At 46.3% G+C, this 18,478-nt stretch overlaps 1 protein-coding gene and 1 long non-coding RNA gene across 51 annotated transcripts in view; one reads left to right on the forward strand and one right to left on the reverse strand.

Annotated features, from left to right (window-relative positions):
• Nucleotides 1–13: 13 nt before the first annotated feature.
• On the forward strand, nt 14–16,882 carry LOC135966691 (uncharacterized). The gene is made up of 2 exons (XR_010580235.2): nt 14–115; nt 16,685–16,882. It is a non-coding gene; the product is annotated as an uncharacterized lncRNA (long non-coding RNA).
• The window catches only part of PHACTR4 (phosphatase and actin regulator 4), a 146,206-nt gene continuing 140,818 nt past the window's right edge, over nt 13,091–18,478 (reverse strand). For 43 of the 50 annotated variants that reach the window (XM_074014970.1, XM_074014919.1, XM_074014880.1 and 40 more), the window contains one exon: nt 15,591–16,882. In XM_074014970.1, coding sequence (XP_073871071.1) covers nt 16,867–16,882 — 16 coding nt within the window. In that variant the 3' untranslated portion in view covers nt 15,591–16,866. Of the gene's footprint in view, nt 16,883–18,478 lie in introns of all 50 variants that reach the window. The other 7 variants (XM_065526533.2, XM_065526532.2, XM_015439700.4 and 4 more) reach the window with 1 other exon arrangement.

Genomic DNA, 18,478 nt, shown 5'->3' on the forward strand with positions numbered 1-18,478 from the left:
GGGAATCTACTGTAGATTGAGTCCCACACCTTCCTGGCTCGGAATGCTCTCGCGGTAGTGGAGCCTTCGCGCGGGACCTTGCTGGGGAATGTACGTTACAGAAATAGGTTTGTAGGTATGTAGCTACAGAGGACGTTTACTTCTGTGCAATCATTGGACCCAGTCTGTAGGATATGCCCGTAGATAAACTGGCCAAAAAATTTTTGGAAGAGCCGAACGCGGTGGCTCACGCCTGTGATTACAGCACTTCTGAAGGCCGTGAGGGGCGGATCGTTTGAGGCCAGAAGTTCGAGACCAGCCTGAGCAGCGTGGCGAAATCCAGTCTTTACAAAAAATACAAAACAGAAGCCGGGCGTGGTGCCGCCAAATTCCAGTCCCAGCTACTCGGGAGGCTGAGGCATGAGAATCGTTTGAACCTGGGAGGCCGTGGTTGCAGTGAACCGAGATCGCGCCAGGGCTTTCCATCCTGGTCGACAGAGCGAGACTCTGTCTCCAAATAAATAAATAAGTAAAACGTTGGGGAATAATAAGAATGCAGAATTGAAAAACATCCAGAGAAATACGAAGTATCAAAAGGAATTGAATCTACCCTCTGACCAGTGAAAGAAATCATTTGATAAATGTGAGGGTAAATAGGATGAAAGTGCCTCTAGACGAATCAGATAAAAATAAAAAACACCAGGCCTGGCGCGGATAAAAATAAATAAAACTAAAAAACTCCTTTGCACAACAGGGTGAAGGAATGTGCTTAAAAGCACTGCTCTATACTTTTTTTTTTTTTTTTTTTTTGAGATGGAGTTTTGCTCTGTCACCCAGGCTGGAGTGCAGTGGGGCCATCTCGGCTCACTGCAACCTCCGCCTCCTGGATTCAAGCGATTCTCCTGACTCAGCCTCCCGAGTAGCTGGGAGTACAGGTGCCTGCCACCGTGCTAGGTTAATTTTTGTATTTTTAGCAGAGACGGGGTTTCACCATGTTGGCCAGACTGCTCTCAAACTCCTGACCTGAAGTGATGCGCCTCGGCCTCCCATAGTGCTGGGGTTACCGGCTTGAGCCACCGCGCCTGGCCCTCTATACATTTTAAACTAGTTAAAATGGCAATTTGTACGTATATTTTACCACACAGACAAAACACTCCCAATATGAAGTAGGCAAGTAAAGAATGCTTACGATATATATACATGTGAAATGTTGCAAATATGATGGAATTTTTAGTATGGTGTAAGGTGAAAAAACGTTGGCTAGACGGACAGAGCTATCACAGCTGGGCTATCTTGAGTAGTAACGTTTATGGTGTTCCTCCTACACATTAGATTTTGTTCTGAATGCTTTATTACGCAAATTACTTACTATTACAGCAATTCTAAGACATTGGTATAATTATCCAGATTTTAAGATGTGAAGCAGGCCCAGAGCAGTGGTTCTTAAAGTGTGATCAGCAGACCACAGGGTTCCTGAGACCTTTTGGGAGGTTCATAAGGTCAGAACTATTTGATAATAATACTTAGACTTTATTTACCTTTTTTGCTTAGTTGATAAAAAATGATGTAAAAAACAGTGGTGGCAGGCATGGTGGCAGGCATGGTGGCATGGGCCTGCAATCCTAGCTATTCAGGAGGGTGAGGTGGGAGGATTGCTTGAGCTCCAGATTTCAACAGCTTGGGCAACATAGTGAGGCCCCATTTTAAAAATAAACGAATTAACTAATTAATTTTAAAAAACAACAGTGGGTAAAACTGCATATGCCCTAGCACAATTCAAGGGCCTGTCACCAATGTGTCCTGGTAGGTATCATCACAAAATCTCAAAATCAGTTAACAAAAATCACAATATCAGTGAAAAAGTTAAGATTTTTTTTTTTTTTTTTTTTTTTTTTTTTTTTTTTTTGAGACGGTGTCTCGCTGTGTCTCCCAGGCTGGAGTGCAGTGGCGTGATCTCGGCTCACTGCAAGCTCCGCCTCCCGGGTTCACGCCATTCTCCTGCCTCAGCCTCCCAAGTAGCAGAGACTACAGGCGCCCGCCACCACGCCCGGCTAGTTTTTTGTATTTTTAGTAGAGACGGGGTTTCACCATGTTAGCCAGGATAGTCTCGATCTCCTGACCTCGTGATCCACCCGCCTCGGCCTCCCAAAGTGCTGGGATTACAGGCTTGAGCCACCGCGCCCGGCCAAGATTTTTTTTTTTTTTTTGAGACGGAGTCTTGCTCTGTCGCCCAGGCTGGAGTGCAGTGGCGCCATCTTGGCTCATTGCAAGCTCCGCCTCCCGGGTTCACACCATTCTCCCGCCTCAGCCTACCAAGTAGCTGGGACTACAGGCGCCCGCCACCAAGCCCGGCTAATTTTTTTTGTATTTTTAGTAGAGACGGGGTTTCACTATGTTAGCCAGGATGGTCTCCATCTCCTGACCTTGTGATCCGCCTGCCTCAGCCTGCCAAAGTGCTAGGATTACAGGAGTGAGCCACCGCGCCCAGCTAAGAATATTCTTGATGGGGAAATACAAATCATTAGTTTTACTAACTGTCAACGTTTAAATATCTGCCTCTTTAATAGTCTGCATGATAAAGTGAGAAGCACACATAGAACACTGCATACAGTACGGGGGATTTCTCTAGGAACTAATGTGAGTTATAAGCTGAAAGAGCCACATTTTTCACGGAATAACATTTAACTTGAAAGAATGGCTGACATCTTTTCCAACTACATATCCATGTGAGACTGAAACAAAAGTCTTTTTATTAAATTTTTTTTTTTTTTGAGACGGAGTTTTGCTCTTGTTGCCCAGGCTGGAGTGCAATGGTGTGATCTCGGCTCACCACAACCTCCGCCTCTCGGGTTCAAGTGATTCTCCTGCCTCAGCCTCCTGAGTAGCTGGGATTACAGGCATGTGCCACCATGCCCGGCTAATTTTGTATGTTCAGTAGAGATGGGGTTTCTCCATGTTGGTCAGGCTGGTCTCAAACTCCCAAACTCAGGTGATCTACCCCTCTTGGCCTCCCAAAGTGCTGGGATTACAGGCGTGAGCCACCGTGCCTGGCCTATTACAATTTTTTTTTTAGAGACAGGGTCTCATTTTGTCACCCAGGTTAGACTGCACTGCAGCAATTATAGTACACTGCACCCCTTAAAGCCCTGGTCTCAAGCAATCCTCCTGTTTCAGTCTCCCAAGGAGCTGGGACTACTGGTGTGAGCCACTGCACCTGGCTTAAACCAAAGTCATATATTCTAACTATATACTCAAACAAAACAACACATAATAACAGATTGAATGTAGGTGCAGATACGAGAATTGAACTGGATTCTATTAAACCAAACATTCAAGAGATTTGTAAAAAATGTAAAACAGTACCACTGTTCTCACTAATTATTTTTGGAAAACTTTTTTTTTCCATAAAAATACATTGCTGGTGGGCGTGATGGCTCATGCCTGTAATCGAAACCAGCCTGGCCAACATGGTGACACTCCGTCTCTACTAAAAGTACAAAAATTAGCTGGGCATGATGGGGCACGGCTTTAATCCCAGCTACTTGGGAGGCTGAGGCAGGAGAATTCCTGGGAGGTGGAGGTGCAGTGAGCCAAGATCGCACCATTGCACTCCAGTTCTGAGCAACAGAGCAACACTCCGTCTTGGAAGAAAAAAAAATTTATATATTCAAGTTCCTAGAGAAATTGGTTAAAAAAATTAAAAAAAAAATATATATATATATATATATATTTTTTTTTTGAGACGGAGTCTCGCTCTGTCGCCCAGGCTGGAGTGCAGTGGCCAGATCTCAGCTCACTGCAAGCTCCGCCTCCCGGGTTCACGCCATTCTCCTGCCTCAGCCTCCCGAGTAGCTGGGACTACAGGCGCCCGCCACCTCGCCTGGCTAGTTTTTTGTATTTTTTTAGTAGAGACGGGGTTTCACCGTGCTAGCCAGGATGGTTTCGATCTCCTGACCTCATGATCCGCCCGTCTCGGCCTCCCAAAGTGCTGGGATTACAGGCTTGAGCCACCGCACCCGGCCTAAAATATATTATTAATGTAAACATGAAGTGGGATTATTATTATTGTTTTTTGAGATGGAGTTTCCATCTTGTTGCCCAGGCTAGAATGCAATGGTGCGATCTCGGCTTACTACACCCTCCACCTCCTGGGTTCAAGCGATTCTCCTGCCTTAGCCTCCTGAGTAGCTGGGATTACAGGCATGCACCACCATGCCTGGCTAATTTTGTATTTTTAGTAGAGATGGGGTTTCTCCATGTTGGTCAGGCTGGTCTCAAACTTCCGACCTCAAGTGATCCGCCCGCCTCTGCCTCTCAAAGTGCTGGGATTACAGGCGTGAGCCACCGCACGCAGCTATTATTATTATTTTTGAGATGGAGTCTAGCTTTGTCGCCCAGGCTGGAGTGCAGTGGTGCAATCTTAGCTTACTGCAACCTCTGCTTCCCAGGTTCAAGTGATTCTCCTGTCTCAGCCTCCCAAGTAGCTGGGATTACAGGTGCCCACCACTACAACGGGCTAATTTTTGTGTGTGTGTGTGTGTGTTTTTTTTTTGAGACGGAGTCTCGCTCTGTCCCCGGGCTGGAGTGCAGTGGCCGGATCTCAGCTCACTGCAAGCTCCGCCTCCCAGGTTTACGCCATTCTCCTGCCTCAGCCTCCCGAGTAGCTGGGACTACAGGCGCCCGCCACCTCGCCCAGCTAGTTTTTTGTATTTTTTAGTAGAGACGGGGTTTCACCGTGTTAGCCAGGATGGTCTCAATCTGCTGACCTTGTGATCCACCCACCTCGGCCTCCCAAAGTGCTGGGATTACAGGCTTGAGCCACCGCGCCCGGCCCAATTTTTGTGTTTTTAATAGAGACAGGGTTTCACCATGTTGGCCAGGCTGATCTCGAACTCTGGAGCTCAAGCAATCTGCCCGCCTTGGCCTCCTAAAGTGCTGGAATTACAGGCGTGGGCTACCGCGCCCAGTTAGATTATTGTTTTATTTTATTTATTTTTATTTATTTTTTTGAGACAGAGTTTCGCTCTTGTTGCCAAGGCTGGCGTGCAATGGCATGATCTCGGCTCACTGCAACCTCCACCTCTCAGGTTCAAGCTATTCTCCTGCCTCAGCCCCCAAGTAGCTGGGGTTACAGGTGCCCACCACCATGCCGGACAAATTTTTTTTTTTTTTTCAGTTGGAGTCTCACTCTGTCACTTAGGCTGGAGTGCAGTGGTGAGATCTCAGCTCTCTATAAACGCCGCTTCCTGAGTTAATGCGATTCTCCTGCCTCCGCCTCCCGAGTAGCTGGGATTACAGGCATGTGCCACCACGTCCGGCTAATTTTGTATTTTTAGTAGAGACGAAGTTTCACCATGTTGGCCAGTCTGGTCTGGAACTCTGGAACTCATGTCCTCAAGTGATCCACCTGCCTTGGCCTCCCAAAGTGCTGGGATTACAGATGTGAGCCACGCGCCCGCCCAAGAAGCAGTAGTTTTAGAGGAAAGAAGACTAATAATTCTACTTCTTTGGCCACATTATCAGAATTCAATTTTAATCATTTATTCAACATTTACTTAATGAATATTACTTATTACTTGCTATGTGCGGTGTTAAGACACTGGAGATTCTGAAATGAAACACTGTTTCTGTCCTTGCAAACTCACAGTGGGAGAAATACACATGACAGGAAATTATACCAGTACTTGATGAAAACTGACATGGATAAAGTATTCTGAAACAAAGGACATAGACACTGAATAATTTGTTAAAGGCAGAGAAAGTTTCACTGGGGAGCTAAAATTTATGGGATTCGAATGGGTGTGGTGGTTCACGCCTATACTCCCAGCACTTTGGGAGGCCGAGGCGGGTGGATCACGTGGGGCCAAGACTCGTGACCAGCCTGGCCAACATGGTGAAACCCCGTCTCTACTACAAATACAAAATAGCCAGGTGTAGTGGTACGCACCTGTAATCCCAGCTACTCGGGAGGTTGAGGCAGGAGAATCGCATTAACCCAGGAAGCGGAGTTTATAGTGAGCTGAGATCTCACCACTGCACTCCTGCCTGGGCGACAGAGCAATATTCTATCTCAAAACAAACAAACAAACAAAAACAAAATATATAAATAAATAAAATAGATAAAACTTATGGGATTAGTAAAGGGGTGGAGCGTGGATGATGACAGTATTTCATGCTGAGGAACTAGCAGGTGCAAAGGAAGGCCTGTGGTCTCCCGGAAGAGTAAGAGGTCAGCTCAGTGAGGAATGTAAAGGTAGAACTGTTGGACTTTCCATGAGTTTGGGAAATAGGCAAGAGATGAATTACAAAATATCTTGTAGCCCAAGCCAAGGAGTTTAAAATTTATCCTGGAGGCCCAGCGCGGTGCCTCATACCTGTCATCCCAGCACTTTGGGAGGCCAAGGCAGGCGAATCACCTGAGGTCAGGAGTTTGAGACCAGCCTGACCAACATGGTGAAACCCTGTCTCTACTAAAATTACAAAAATTAGCTGGGTGTGGTGGTGGGCATCCATAATCCCAGGTACTTGAGAGGCTGAGGCAAGAGAATTGTTTGATCCTGGCTGCAGAGGTTGCAGTGAGCCGAGACTGCACCACTGCACTCCAGCCTGGGCGATGAGCAAAATTCTGTCACACACACCAAAAAAAGAAAAAAAGAAAGAAAGAAAAAAAAAAAAGGCTGGGCACGGTGGCTCATGCCTGTAATCCCTGCACTTTCAGAGGCCCAGGCGGGCAGATCACAAGGTCAGGACTTTGAGACCAGCCTGGCCAATATGGTGAAACCTCGTCTCTACTAAAAATATAAAAAAATTAGCCGGGTGTGACTGGGTGTGGTGGCTCATGCCTGTAATCCCAGAACTTTGGGAGGCCGAGGCAGGCAGATCACGAGGTCAGGAGTTCGAGACCAGCCTGGCCAATATGGTGAAACCCTGTCTCTACTAAAAAAATACAAAAATTAGCCGGGCGTGGTGGCGCAAGCCTGTAGTCCCAGCTACTCGGGAGGCTGAGGCAGGAGAATTGCTTGAACCCGGGAGGCGGAGGTTGCAGTGAGCCGAGATTGCGCCACTGCACTCTAGCCTGGGTGACAGAGTGAGATTTCGTCTCAAAAAAAAAAAAAAAAAAAAAAAGCCAGGTGTGGTGGTGTGAGCCTGTAGTCCCAGCTACTTGGGAGTCTTAGGCAGAAGTATTGCCTGAACCTGGGAGGCGGAGGTTGCAGTGAGCCAAGATGGCACCACTGCACTCTAGCCTGGGTGACACAGTGAGACTCCATCTCAAAATAAACAAAACTAACCAACTAACTAAATAAAGTTCATCCTGCAGGTAACTGGGGGGCCAATAAATTTCGAAGTAAAAGTTTGCTCTGACCAGGTTTGCATTTTATTTTATTTTATTTATTTATTTTTATTTTTGAGACAGAGTCTTACTTTGTCACCCAAGCTGGAATGCAGTGCCGCAATCTCAGCTCACTGCAACCTCTGCCTTCCAGGTTTAAATGATTCTTGTGCCTCAGCCTCACAAGTAGCTGGGACTATAGGCGCATGGCACCATGACCAGGGTTTCACCATGTTTGCCAGGCTGGTCTCGAACTCCTGACCTCAAGTGATCCACCCGTCTCAGCCTCCCAAAGTGCTAGGATTACAGGCATGAGCCACCGTGCCTGGCCTGCATTTTATTTTTTTTTAATTTTTAAATATTTATTTTATTTTTTATTTTTTGACACTGAGTTTTGCTCTTTTTGCCCAGGCTGGAGTGCTATGGTGCAGTCTCGGTTCACTGCAACCTCTGCCTCCCGGTTCAAGTGTTTCTCCTGCTTCAGCCTCCCAAGTAGCTGGGATTACAGGCACCAGCCACCATGCCTACCTAATGTTTGTATTTTTATTAGAGACAGGATTTCACCATGTTGGCCAGGCTGGTCTTGAGCTCCTGATCTTAAGTGATCCACCCGCCTCGGCCTACCAAAGTGCTGGGATTACACCCAGCCCATGTTTGTATTTTAGAGAGGTAACTCTAGTGGCAAAATAGGAGGATAGATGGGAGAGACTGGTGGGGAGGATGTCATAAAGTCCCATTAAATTATGTTGCCTTTGAACTCAGATGGTAAACAAGGTGAGAAGAGATATAAGAATCAAGATATTTCTGGCCAGCCGTGGTGTCTCACGCCTGTAATCTCAGCATTTTGCGGGGCTGAGGAGGGAGAATCGCTTGAGGCCAAGGAGTTCAGGATCAGCCTGGGCAACATGGAGAGAGACCCCATCTCTACAACATTTTTTTTTTTTTTTTTGAGATGGAGTCTGCTCTGTCAGCCAGGCTAGAGTGCAGTGGCGCCATCTCAGCTCACTGCATTCTCTGCCTCCTGGGTTCAAGCAATTCTCCTGCCTCAGCCTCCCGAGTAGCTGGGACTGCAGGTGCGTGTCACCATGCCCCGCTAATTTTTGTATTTTCAGTAGAGACGGGGTTTCACCATATTGGCCAGACTGGTCTCGAACTCCTGACCGCGTGATCCGCCCACCTTGACCTTCCAAAGTGTTGGGATTACAGGCATGAGCCACCGCACCCGGCCTACAAAAAAATTTTTTTTTTTTTTTTTGAGACGGAGTCTGGCTCTGTCGCCCGGGCTAGAGTGCAGTGGCCGGATCTCAGCTCACTGCAAGCTCCGCCCCCCGGGTTTACGCCATTCTTCTGCCTCAGCCTCCGGAGTAGCTAGGACTACAGGCGCCCGCCGCCTCGCCCGGCTAGTTTTTTGTATTTTTTAGTAGAGACGGGGTTTCACCGTGTTCGCCAGGATGGTCTCGATCTCCTGACCTCGTGATCCGCCCGTCTCGGCCTCCCAAAGTGCTGGGATTACAGGCTTGAGCCACCGCGCCCGGCCCAAAAAATTTTTTAAACAGTTAGCTGAGTGTGGTGGTGCATGCCTGTAATCCCAGCCACTTATGAGGTGTGAGGATCACCTGAGCCAAGGAGATTGAGGCTGCAGTGAGTTGTGATCATGCCACTGCACTCCAGCCTGGGCAACAGAGCAGTAACCTATCTCAAAAAATAAATAAATAAAGACATTTCTGACGTAGGGTTTCTCATCCCACTGGAATTGCAAGGTAAGAGAGGAACTTAGGCCGGGCGCGGTGGCTCACGCCTGTAATCCCTGCACTTTGGGAGGCCGAGGCGGGCGAATCACGAGGTCAGGAGATCGAGACCATCCTGGCAAACACGGTGAAACCCCATCTCTACTAAAATGCAAAAAAAATTAGCCGGGCGCGGTGGCGGGCGCCTGTAGTCCCAGCTACTCGGGAGGCTGAGGCAGGAGAATGGCGCGAACCTGGGAGGCGGAGCTTGCAGTGAGCCCAGATGGTGCCACTGCACTCCAGCCTGGGCGACAGAGTGAAGACTCCGCCTCAAAAAAAAAAAAAAAAAAAAAAAGAGAGGAACTTGAAGATGCTAGGCTTAGGAGACTGAACATACTATGGTCTCTAGCCTTGATAAGTGGAAACACGGGCAGTGGGGGAGGAGTAACGTCCACATTGGAGTATATATGAGTTACCTGAGTAACATCTGGTTGTATGTAAGTCCAAAGAGCAATTAGATATATGGGGTTGGGGTTCCTGTAAGAAATGTGAGTTGGTGATAAAAGATATAGAAGTTGTCAGAATTAGGGTGGTGGCTAAAGTCATCTTGGAAGAATGAGGAGAGTGATGGGAGGACATGAAACCCAGCATTTATTTTATTTTGAGATATCGCTCTGTTGTTGAGGTTGGAATGCAGTGGCATGATCAGGACTCACTGCAGCCTGGGCCACCCGGGCTGAAATGATTCTCTCACCTCAGCCTCTTCTGAGTAACTGGAACTAGAAGCATGCACCACTGTGCTCAGCTAGTTTTTTAAATTTTTGATAGAGATGGAGTCTCACTATACTGCCCAGGCTGGTCTTGAACTCCTGGCCTCAAGCAATCTGCCAATCTTGTCCTCCGAAAGTGCTAGGATCACAGGCATGAGCCACCACACCCGGTAAAACACAGCATTTATTTATTTTATTTTATTTATTTATTTTTGGATGGAGTCTCACTGTCACCCAGGCTGGAGTGCAGTGTTGTGATCTTAGCTCACTGCAACCTCCACCTCCCGGGTTCAAGCAATTCTCATGCCTCAGCCTCCCTAGTAGCTGGCACTACAAGCACATTGCCACCATGCCTAGCTAATTTTTTTGTAGTTTTAGTAGAGATGGGGTTTCACCATGTTGGCCAGGTTGGTCTCAAACTCCTGACTTCAGGTGAACCACCTGCCTCGGCCTCCCAAAGTGCTGGGATTACAGGCGTGAGCCACCACACGTGGCCGAAAACCCAGCATTTAAATGGTGTTCAAGGAAGAAGCCAGCAGCACAAAGAAAGGTCAGTCAGGGAAGGAGAACCAGAAGACAGTGGTGCCTCAGAAGCCAAGGAAGAAGAGTTTTGAGGACTAGGACATTGCCCAAAGCACCAAATGTTGCAAAGCAGCCAAGTGCAATAACTGAAGGCCTTTGGAAGTGGCAGTTAACTGAAAAATCCCTGGTTACCACAGGAAAGCCATATTGGTTTGGATTTCATTTAGATTTTAATGAGCTGAGTGAATATGGCCTTAGATAGGGAAAACAACGTGCACAGACCAGAGGTTATGAAGCAAGGCCAAGAAGCCTGTTCAGTTTATATCTCCATCACTAGTTCTTCCTCTGTCAGTCATTTAGCTCAGCTGCCTGGCCTGGGAACTTGGGTTGTTTAACATTGGAATAGATTTTGTGAAGGGAGTATAGGAAAAGCAGGAAAGAGGGTAATAGATTGAAGAGAAATTGGGGTCACAGGAAGATTGTGTCTTTGTTGCGGGGGAGGGTAGGAAGGAGGTAAGCACTAAATAATTTATTTAATGCTCCCCCTCCCACAGTCCTCACTGAGGACTGTGTGTTCTCAGTGCCAGATGAAGGAACATTATAGCTATTTGTTCCTGTCAGATGACGTCTATGTTCTACACAGGAGGCAAAATTCTTTCAGGAAGAAATTAACAATATCCACACAAAACGACAGATGGAGCAAGAGGTCTGGGTTGCTGGTCATTCCTGGTTTTCCCTTCATGCCTCCTAGGGCTGAAATGGAATAGAACATTGAAACAGTGGTGCTGGCTGTGTTTTGGCTTCAGGGCTAGGATTTTCTTTGTTGCACATTGTCATCTGTTTATGCTTACTATTTCATTCTCTGCCTATTCAGTATCCATTGGACTTGCCCCTCCTCTTTTTTCAAGAGATAGGGTCTATGTTGCCCAGGCTGGTATTGAACTCCTGGGCTCAAGTGATCCTTCCACCTCAACTTTCCAAGCTGCTGGGACTACAAGTGTGCACCACTGCACCAGGCTGGACCTGCCTTTTCTTGGGGGATAGTTATATAAATCCACAGAGACCCAAAATTCATTCATCATTTTGGCAAACACTGGGCAATCTTCATCTTCAAAACAGCTTTCTTGAGACAATTTAACTCAAAAGGGCAATAGCAATTTGAGGCTTCTTTAGAGGGCTAGTAGAAGGGCAGTCCGGGAGCAGGTGGACACAAGGAGTTCTGACTCATGGTTTAACTCTTGGTCAACGGTAGTGCACTAAACATGGCCAGTCTCTTAAGGGACAAGTAGAAGTGAGTCATTGCTGAGGCCACCTGGACTGAAACTGGGCTGCTTGCTGGAAAAGATAACATGAAGTACTAAGTGTCCTGGGTCCAGTGTGGTGGCTGATGCCTGTAGTCCCAGCACTTTGGGAGCCTGAGGCGGATGGATCACCTGAGGTCAGGAGTTCGAGACCAGCCTGGCCAACACGGTGAAACCCCATCTCTACTAAAAATACAAAAAATTAGCCGGGGGTGGTGGCAGATGCCTGTATTCCCAGCTACTCGGGAGGCTGAGGTAGGAGAATCGCTTGAATCCGGGAGGCAGAGGTTGTAGTGAGCCAAGATCATGCCACCACACTCCAGCCTGGGTGACAGAGCAAGACTCCGTCCTGAGGAAAAAAAAAAAAAGAAAAAGTACTAAGTGTCCTTTTGTGATGTCATCTTGGGGGTCGTTATATGTGGTTAATTTTTTTTTTTTTTTTTTTTTTTTTGAGACGGAGTTTTGTTCTTTTTGCCCAGGCTGGAATGCAGTGGTTCTCGGTGCACTGCAACCTCCGCCTCCCAGGTTCAAGTGATTCTCCTGCTTTAGCCTCCCAAGTAGCTGGGATTACAGGCATGTGCCACCACGCCCGGCTAATTTTGTATTTTTAGTAGAGATGGGGTTTCTGCCTGTTGGTCAGGCTGGTCTCAAACTCCCGACCTCAGGTGATCCTCTTGGCCTCCCAAAGTGCTGGGATTACAGGTGTGAGCCACCGCACCCGGCCTAGAGTAAATTTTCATAGGGGCAGTTGATGGGCATGCAAGTGCTTGTCCTTGAATATATTAGAAGATTACATAATTTGTTTTGAACTTGGGGAAGCAATTTAATCTCAGTTTCCTAATTGGTGAAATGAGTATACTATCACTTACCAAACAGGCTGCAGTGGGCTAAATAGGATCAAGTGTCTGGTACATACGGGGTTCATAGTCGGCTCTAGTCTGTAGCCTATTCTTTCTCCGTATTTGTGCACTGACAGAAATAAACATGAATGACCCTCACCTCTGTCTACATTTAATGTCCTCACTACTATTTTTCTCTTCCTCATCCATTTCTCATTTTGGGACATTAGAAATAACTTACCTTTTTTTTTTTTTTTTTTTTGAGGCAGAGTCTTGCTCTGTCACCCAGGCAGGAGTGCAGTGGTGTGACCTCAGCTCAATGCAAACTCCACCTCCCGGGTTCATGCCATTCTGCTGCCTCAGGCTCCCGAGTAGCTGGGACTACAGGTACCTACCACCATGCCCAGTTTTTTTGTATTTTTAGTAGAGATGGCGTTTCACTGTGTTAGCCAGGATGGTCTCGATCTCCTGACCTTGTGATCCGCCCGCCTCGGCCTCCCAAAATGCTGGGATTACAGGTGTGAGCCACCATGCCTGGCCTACATATCATTTTTAAGCTGGGTTTAATCTTTTGTGATAGAGTGTAATGTAAAAGAAAATACCTCACACCAGAATAGTATAGTTGGTATTTAAAAATTCTAAAACATTTAATAATTAATATTGATGGGAAAAATGATATACAATGCAATTATTTATTTTACAAGGAGATTCTATACATCGGGGAGGCATCTTGAAGTACAATACACCAGGCTTTCATTTCTTTATGATTCTGAGTTTCCATATCAGTTGGTAAGGAAAGGGAACATAAAATCCATTTTTATATACATAAAAACAAAATAAACACCCAGAGACTTGACCCCCAAAATGTCTTGTTTCACTTGAAAAGAACATGAATGAGATGAAAGATGAACCAGATTACTTGGTGACGCACAGAAGGCGAACAAGTAGCTCAGGAAATCAAATCCTGTTTCAAGCTTGGCACGTTAAAGGTAAGAAAGGTAGTGAAAGAAGGGTTCAAAAATATCATCTCAAGCCACAAAAAATGCTGGCAGAAGACAGTCTCTAAACCAATAAGATAGAATGGTTAGAAGAAGTTAAGTTAGAGTTATTGTGTGGCTACCTTATATCCAGACCTCTAACAGACTGAGTGGAATTGTCACTTCTTTTCCCTCAGTTATCCCAAGTGTTAGTAAACTTCAAGGAGGCTGGGCACGATGACTCACACTTTCAACCTCAGAACTTTGGGAGGCCACAATGGGCAAAGTCCTTGAGCCCAGGTGTTCAAGATCAGCCTGGGCAACATTGCAAAACCTCATCTCTAAAACAACACAAAAATGAGCTGGCTGTGGTGGCACGTGCCTGTAGTCCCAGCTACTTAGAATGAAGTGGGAGGATCACTTGAGCCTGGGAGGCAGAGGTTGCTCTGAGCCAAGATTGTGCCACTGCACTCCAGCATGGGTGACAGAGTGAGACCCTATCTCCAAAAACAAAACAAATCAAAACCAAACAAAATGCTTCAAGGAAGGCCGGGCACGGTGGCTCATGCCTGTAATCCCAGCACTTTGGGAGGCCGGGTGGATCACCTGAGGTCGGGAGTTTGAGACCAGGCTGACTAACATGGAGAAACCCCATCTCTACTAAAAATACAAAATTAGCCCTGCGTGGTGGTACATGCCTGTAATCCCAGCTGTTCGAGAGGCTGAGGCAGGAGAATCGCTTGAACCTGGGAGGCAGAGGATGTGGTGAGCCAAGATCGCACCATTGCACTTCAGCCTGGGCAATGAGAGCAAAACTCCATCTCAAAAAAAAAAAACCCAACAACAACAATAACAATAGAACTTCAAGGAGATATGGATCCAGCATTCATTCTTTCTTTCTTTTGTTTTTTTGAGATGGAGTCTTGCTCTGTTGACTAGGCTGAAGTGCAGTTGTGTGATCTTGGCTCACTGCAACCTCCACCTCCCGGGTTCAAGTGACTCTCCTGCCTCAGCGTCCTGAGTAGTTGGGATTACAGGTGCCTGCCACCACACCTGGCTAATTTTTGTATTTTTGGTAGAGATGGGGTTTTACCATGTTGGCCAGGCTGGTCTCAAACTCCTGACCTTGTGATCTTCCCACCTTGGCCTCCCAAAGTGCTGAAATTACAAACGAGAGCCACCATGCCTGGCCTAGGTTTTGTTTTGAACTGATATTCTGATTCTTCAGCAAGTCTTATGTGGATATGAAAGGATGAAAATATACTGAAAGATTATATACAGGACAAATAACAGGGACCCACAGAATAAATCAGAAGAAATATGTGAAATAGCCACAACTTCTTGAACATTAAAGTGAAGGGAAAAAAGCCACATTCATCAGATTAAACAGAAACTATTAATTTTTTTTCTTCCATTTATAGTGTGGATAAGAATTGAAGCGAAACAGTGAGACCATATGGTTTTCAATACAAATTCAAAGAAAGCAACAAAACCTTCTGTTTTAGGAAATCGTATTAATATCTATTACAAATGCATAAAGTAGGGGGGCTGAGTCAATGCCCCAGCACCAACCATACTGGCTATAGTGTGGAAGAGGGGCGGGTGAGGTGGAAGCTGCCAGAGAGAGTCAGCAGGAGGATCAGCACTGGAGTGAAGAGGAAGCACGCAGCAGGAGAGGGCAAAGAGCGCTGAGAACAAGAGGGGAGCAGTGGGCCATGATCGTGCCCTCTGCTTCTCCAGAGACCCTTTCCTATGCAGCAACCCACATCCAGCCAGACCTTACTGTGATTCTGGCTGGAAGTGTGGGGACCGACAGCTCATAAATGCTCCCACAGAGTTGATACAACTCTGCTTTAAGGAGGAGAATACATTTATTGGTCGAAGTGATTTAGAGAATATCATTTGGTAAATAAAACTACAATAGCCTATAAAATGTAACCCACAACTCAGTTTTCTGCCACGTTAGCATTAATATTAAGGCTTTTTTTTTTTTTTTTTTTGAGACGGAGTCTCACTCTGTCACCCAGGCTGGAGTGCAGTGGCGCTTGGCTCACTGCAACCTCCGCCTCCCAGGTTCAAGCAATTCTCCTGCCTCAGCCTCCCCAGTGGCTGGGACTACAGGCACAAGCCACCATGCCCGGCTAATTTTTGTGTTTTTTAGTAGAGACAGGGTTTTTGCCGTGTTGGCCAGGCTGGTCTTGAACTCCTGAACTCAGGTGATCCACCTGCCTCAGTCTCCCAAAGTGTTGGGATTACAGGTACGAGCCACTGAACCTGGCTAAGGCTTTTTTTTTTTTTTTGCAAGGAATAAAAGGATTTATTGAAAATGAAAGTACACTCTACAGTGTGGGAGTGGGCCTGAGCACAGGGGCTCAAAAGGCCTTTCTTGTTTTGTATATAGAAAATATATGTGCTTTCTCATCTAACCAACTTTTTTTTTAAGACAGAGTCTCACTTTGTTGCCCAGGCTGGAGTGCAGTGGGCGGTGATCTTGGCTCACTGCAACCTCCACCTCCTGGGTTCAAGCGGTTCTCATGCCTCAGCCAGGCGCCACCACACCTGACTAATTTTTGTATTTTTAGTAGAGATGGGGTTTCGCTATGTTGGCCAGGCTGGTCTTGAATTCCTGACCTCAGGTGATTCACCCACCTCGGCTTCCCAAAGTGCTGGGATTATAGGCATGAGCCACTGCGCCTGGCTTCATCTAACCAATTTGGATTCTGGTTGGAGTTCACGAAAAACATAACTTCCCATTACTTCCAGATTATTTTAAAATAAAAAATCATGATGACTTGTGAGGAAAAGGAAGAACATGTCAGATCCTGAGCTTCCTCTCAGGCTTGAGTGCCCTCAAGAGACTGTATTGCTGTGTTATGAGAGGTACAGTGCAATGGCTTCATCTGATATGCCAGTGTGGTAAGGCTTCCCCTGGAGGTAGGGACTCTTTTACCAGAAGGTTGGGGGCCTCCAGGAGGTTTTCCCCATCAGGAATTGGATTTGATGGCTGGGATTTAGAGCCTACACATTTGGGTCTCACAATCAGGGCAGAGCAGGTAAGGCTAATGGTGCAAACTGTGCCTCAGCACAGGCAGTCATCTAGGGGAAGGGGTGATGCAGCCAGTAAAACCTGGAACCTGCAAGTGGTCCAGAACTTTGGTGGCCAGTGAGGGAAAAACTCCTCAAGTAAGCTACAATATTGAAAGGTTCAAAAGCACTGACAAAGTGTTGTTTTGCCCCAGGTGCAGCACATGAGACTCTGTTCCAGTGAAATGCTACATTCAAAGAAGTGCTGTCCACCTCAGAAGATCCCAGAGGATGCAATTCTGGCTGTGCTGGGAAGTGCTAAAGTTCCCTCCATATGTCACTCTGGAGAAGGAAGCAGCAAAGCAGCCATGTTGAGTTCCTCTCTCAACCTTTGGCATCATGGACGATGGTAGCTAAAACAGATAAAAAAGAGACAAGTTACCACATGATGTCCATTGCTTTGCTATTAATGTATCAGTAGTAATGAAATTATATCCTAATTAATACTGCCTCTCCTCTGCTCTAATTCTACCTGACCTTTCTGTTGCATCTGATACTCCTCATCTGCTTCCTTCTTTCTTGAAACTCCTCTTGGCTTCTGTAACACTATCTTTTCCATAGTTTTCTCTCTTCTTCATTTGATCTTCCTCAAATGAATGTATGCTGTCCTGGTTCATTTTCCTCTGTCCACCCTTTAAATAAAAAACAACTTCCTTGGCCGGGAACGGTGGCTCATGCCTGTAATCAATCCCAACACTTTGGGAGGCCAAGGTGAGAAGATCATTTGAGCCCAGGAGTTTGAGAGCAGCCTGGGCAACATAGGGAGACCCTGTCTCTACAAAAGTTAGCCAGGTGTGGTGGCCCGTGCCTGTAGTCACAGCTACTGAGGAGGCTGAGGTGGGAGGATGGCTTGAACCTGAGAAGTTGAGGCTGCAATGAGCCATGATCATGCCATTGCACTCCAGCCTGGGTGACAGAGTGAGACCTTGTCTCAATAAAAATAAAATAAATAAATAAATAAATACATTCCCCCCTAAAGGTCCACTATCTTCTTTCATTTGTTTTTTTTTTTTTTTTTGAGACGGAGTCTCGCTCTGCTGCCCAAGCTGGAGTGCAGTGGCGTGATCTCAGCTCACTGCAAGCTCTGCCTCCCAGGTTCCCACCATTCTCCTGTCTCAGCTTCCTGAGTAGCTGGGACTACAGGCGCCCGCCAGCATGCCTGGCTAATTTTTTGTATTTTTAGTAGAGACGGGGTTTCACCGTGTTAGCCAGGATGGTCTCGATCTCCTGACCTCGTGATCCGCCTGCCTCGGCTTCCCAAAGTGCTGGGATTACAGGCGTGAGCCACTGTGCCCGGCCCTTTCATTTGTATCTTGAGACTTTGCTTTTTTTCTGGATTCTAGGCTGCCTATCTAACGGTCTTCTAGGTAACTCCATATGTCATAGGCTCATCAAACTCAACACATGCAATTTATTTTCTAGCTTGTTCATTGTCTGCCTTCTTCTTTTAGAATAAAAGCTTGGCCAGGCATAGTGGCTCACACTTGTAATCCCAACACTTTGGGAGGCCAAGATGGGAGGATCACTTGAGGCCAGGAATTCAAGACCAGCCTGGGAAACATAGCAAGACCCCATCTCTATTAAAAAAATAAAAGAAAAAAAAAAGAATAAAGCCTCATTGAGGACAGAGATTTTATCTTATTTCCTGCTGTATCCCAAGGACCTAGCACTATACCTATCATGTGGTAGGTGCTCAGTATTTGTTGAATAAACTAAACTGTTCAGCTAAACTCCTTATCACCTTCACAGACCTCTCAAAAAATACAACTTAGAAATATCAGAGTCATTCTGACTACTCCTTTATTTCATCTCTGGAATACAACAGATTGCCACATCTTGTTGATTCTATGCTTGAAATGTCTTTCAAATCTATCACCTTTGCATTCTCACTGTCGCTGGTCTGAGCTACCACTATGCTCACTATGATTATTTCAGACACTTCCTGTTTT

Source organism: Macaca fascicularis, chromosome 1, assembly GCF_037993035.2.
Source record: "Macaca fascicularis isolate 582-1 chromosome 1, T2T-MFA8v1.1".
Classification (NCBI taxonomy): domain Eukaryota; kingdom Metazoa; phylum Chordata; class Mammalia; order Primates; family Cercopithecidae; genus Macaca; species Macaca fascicularis.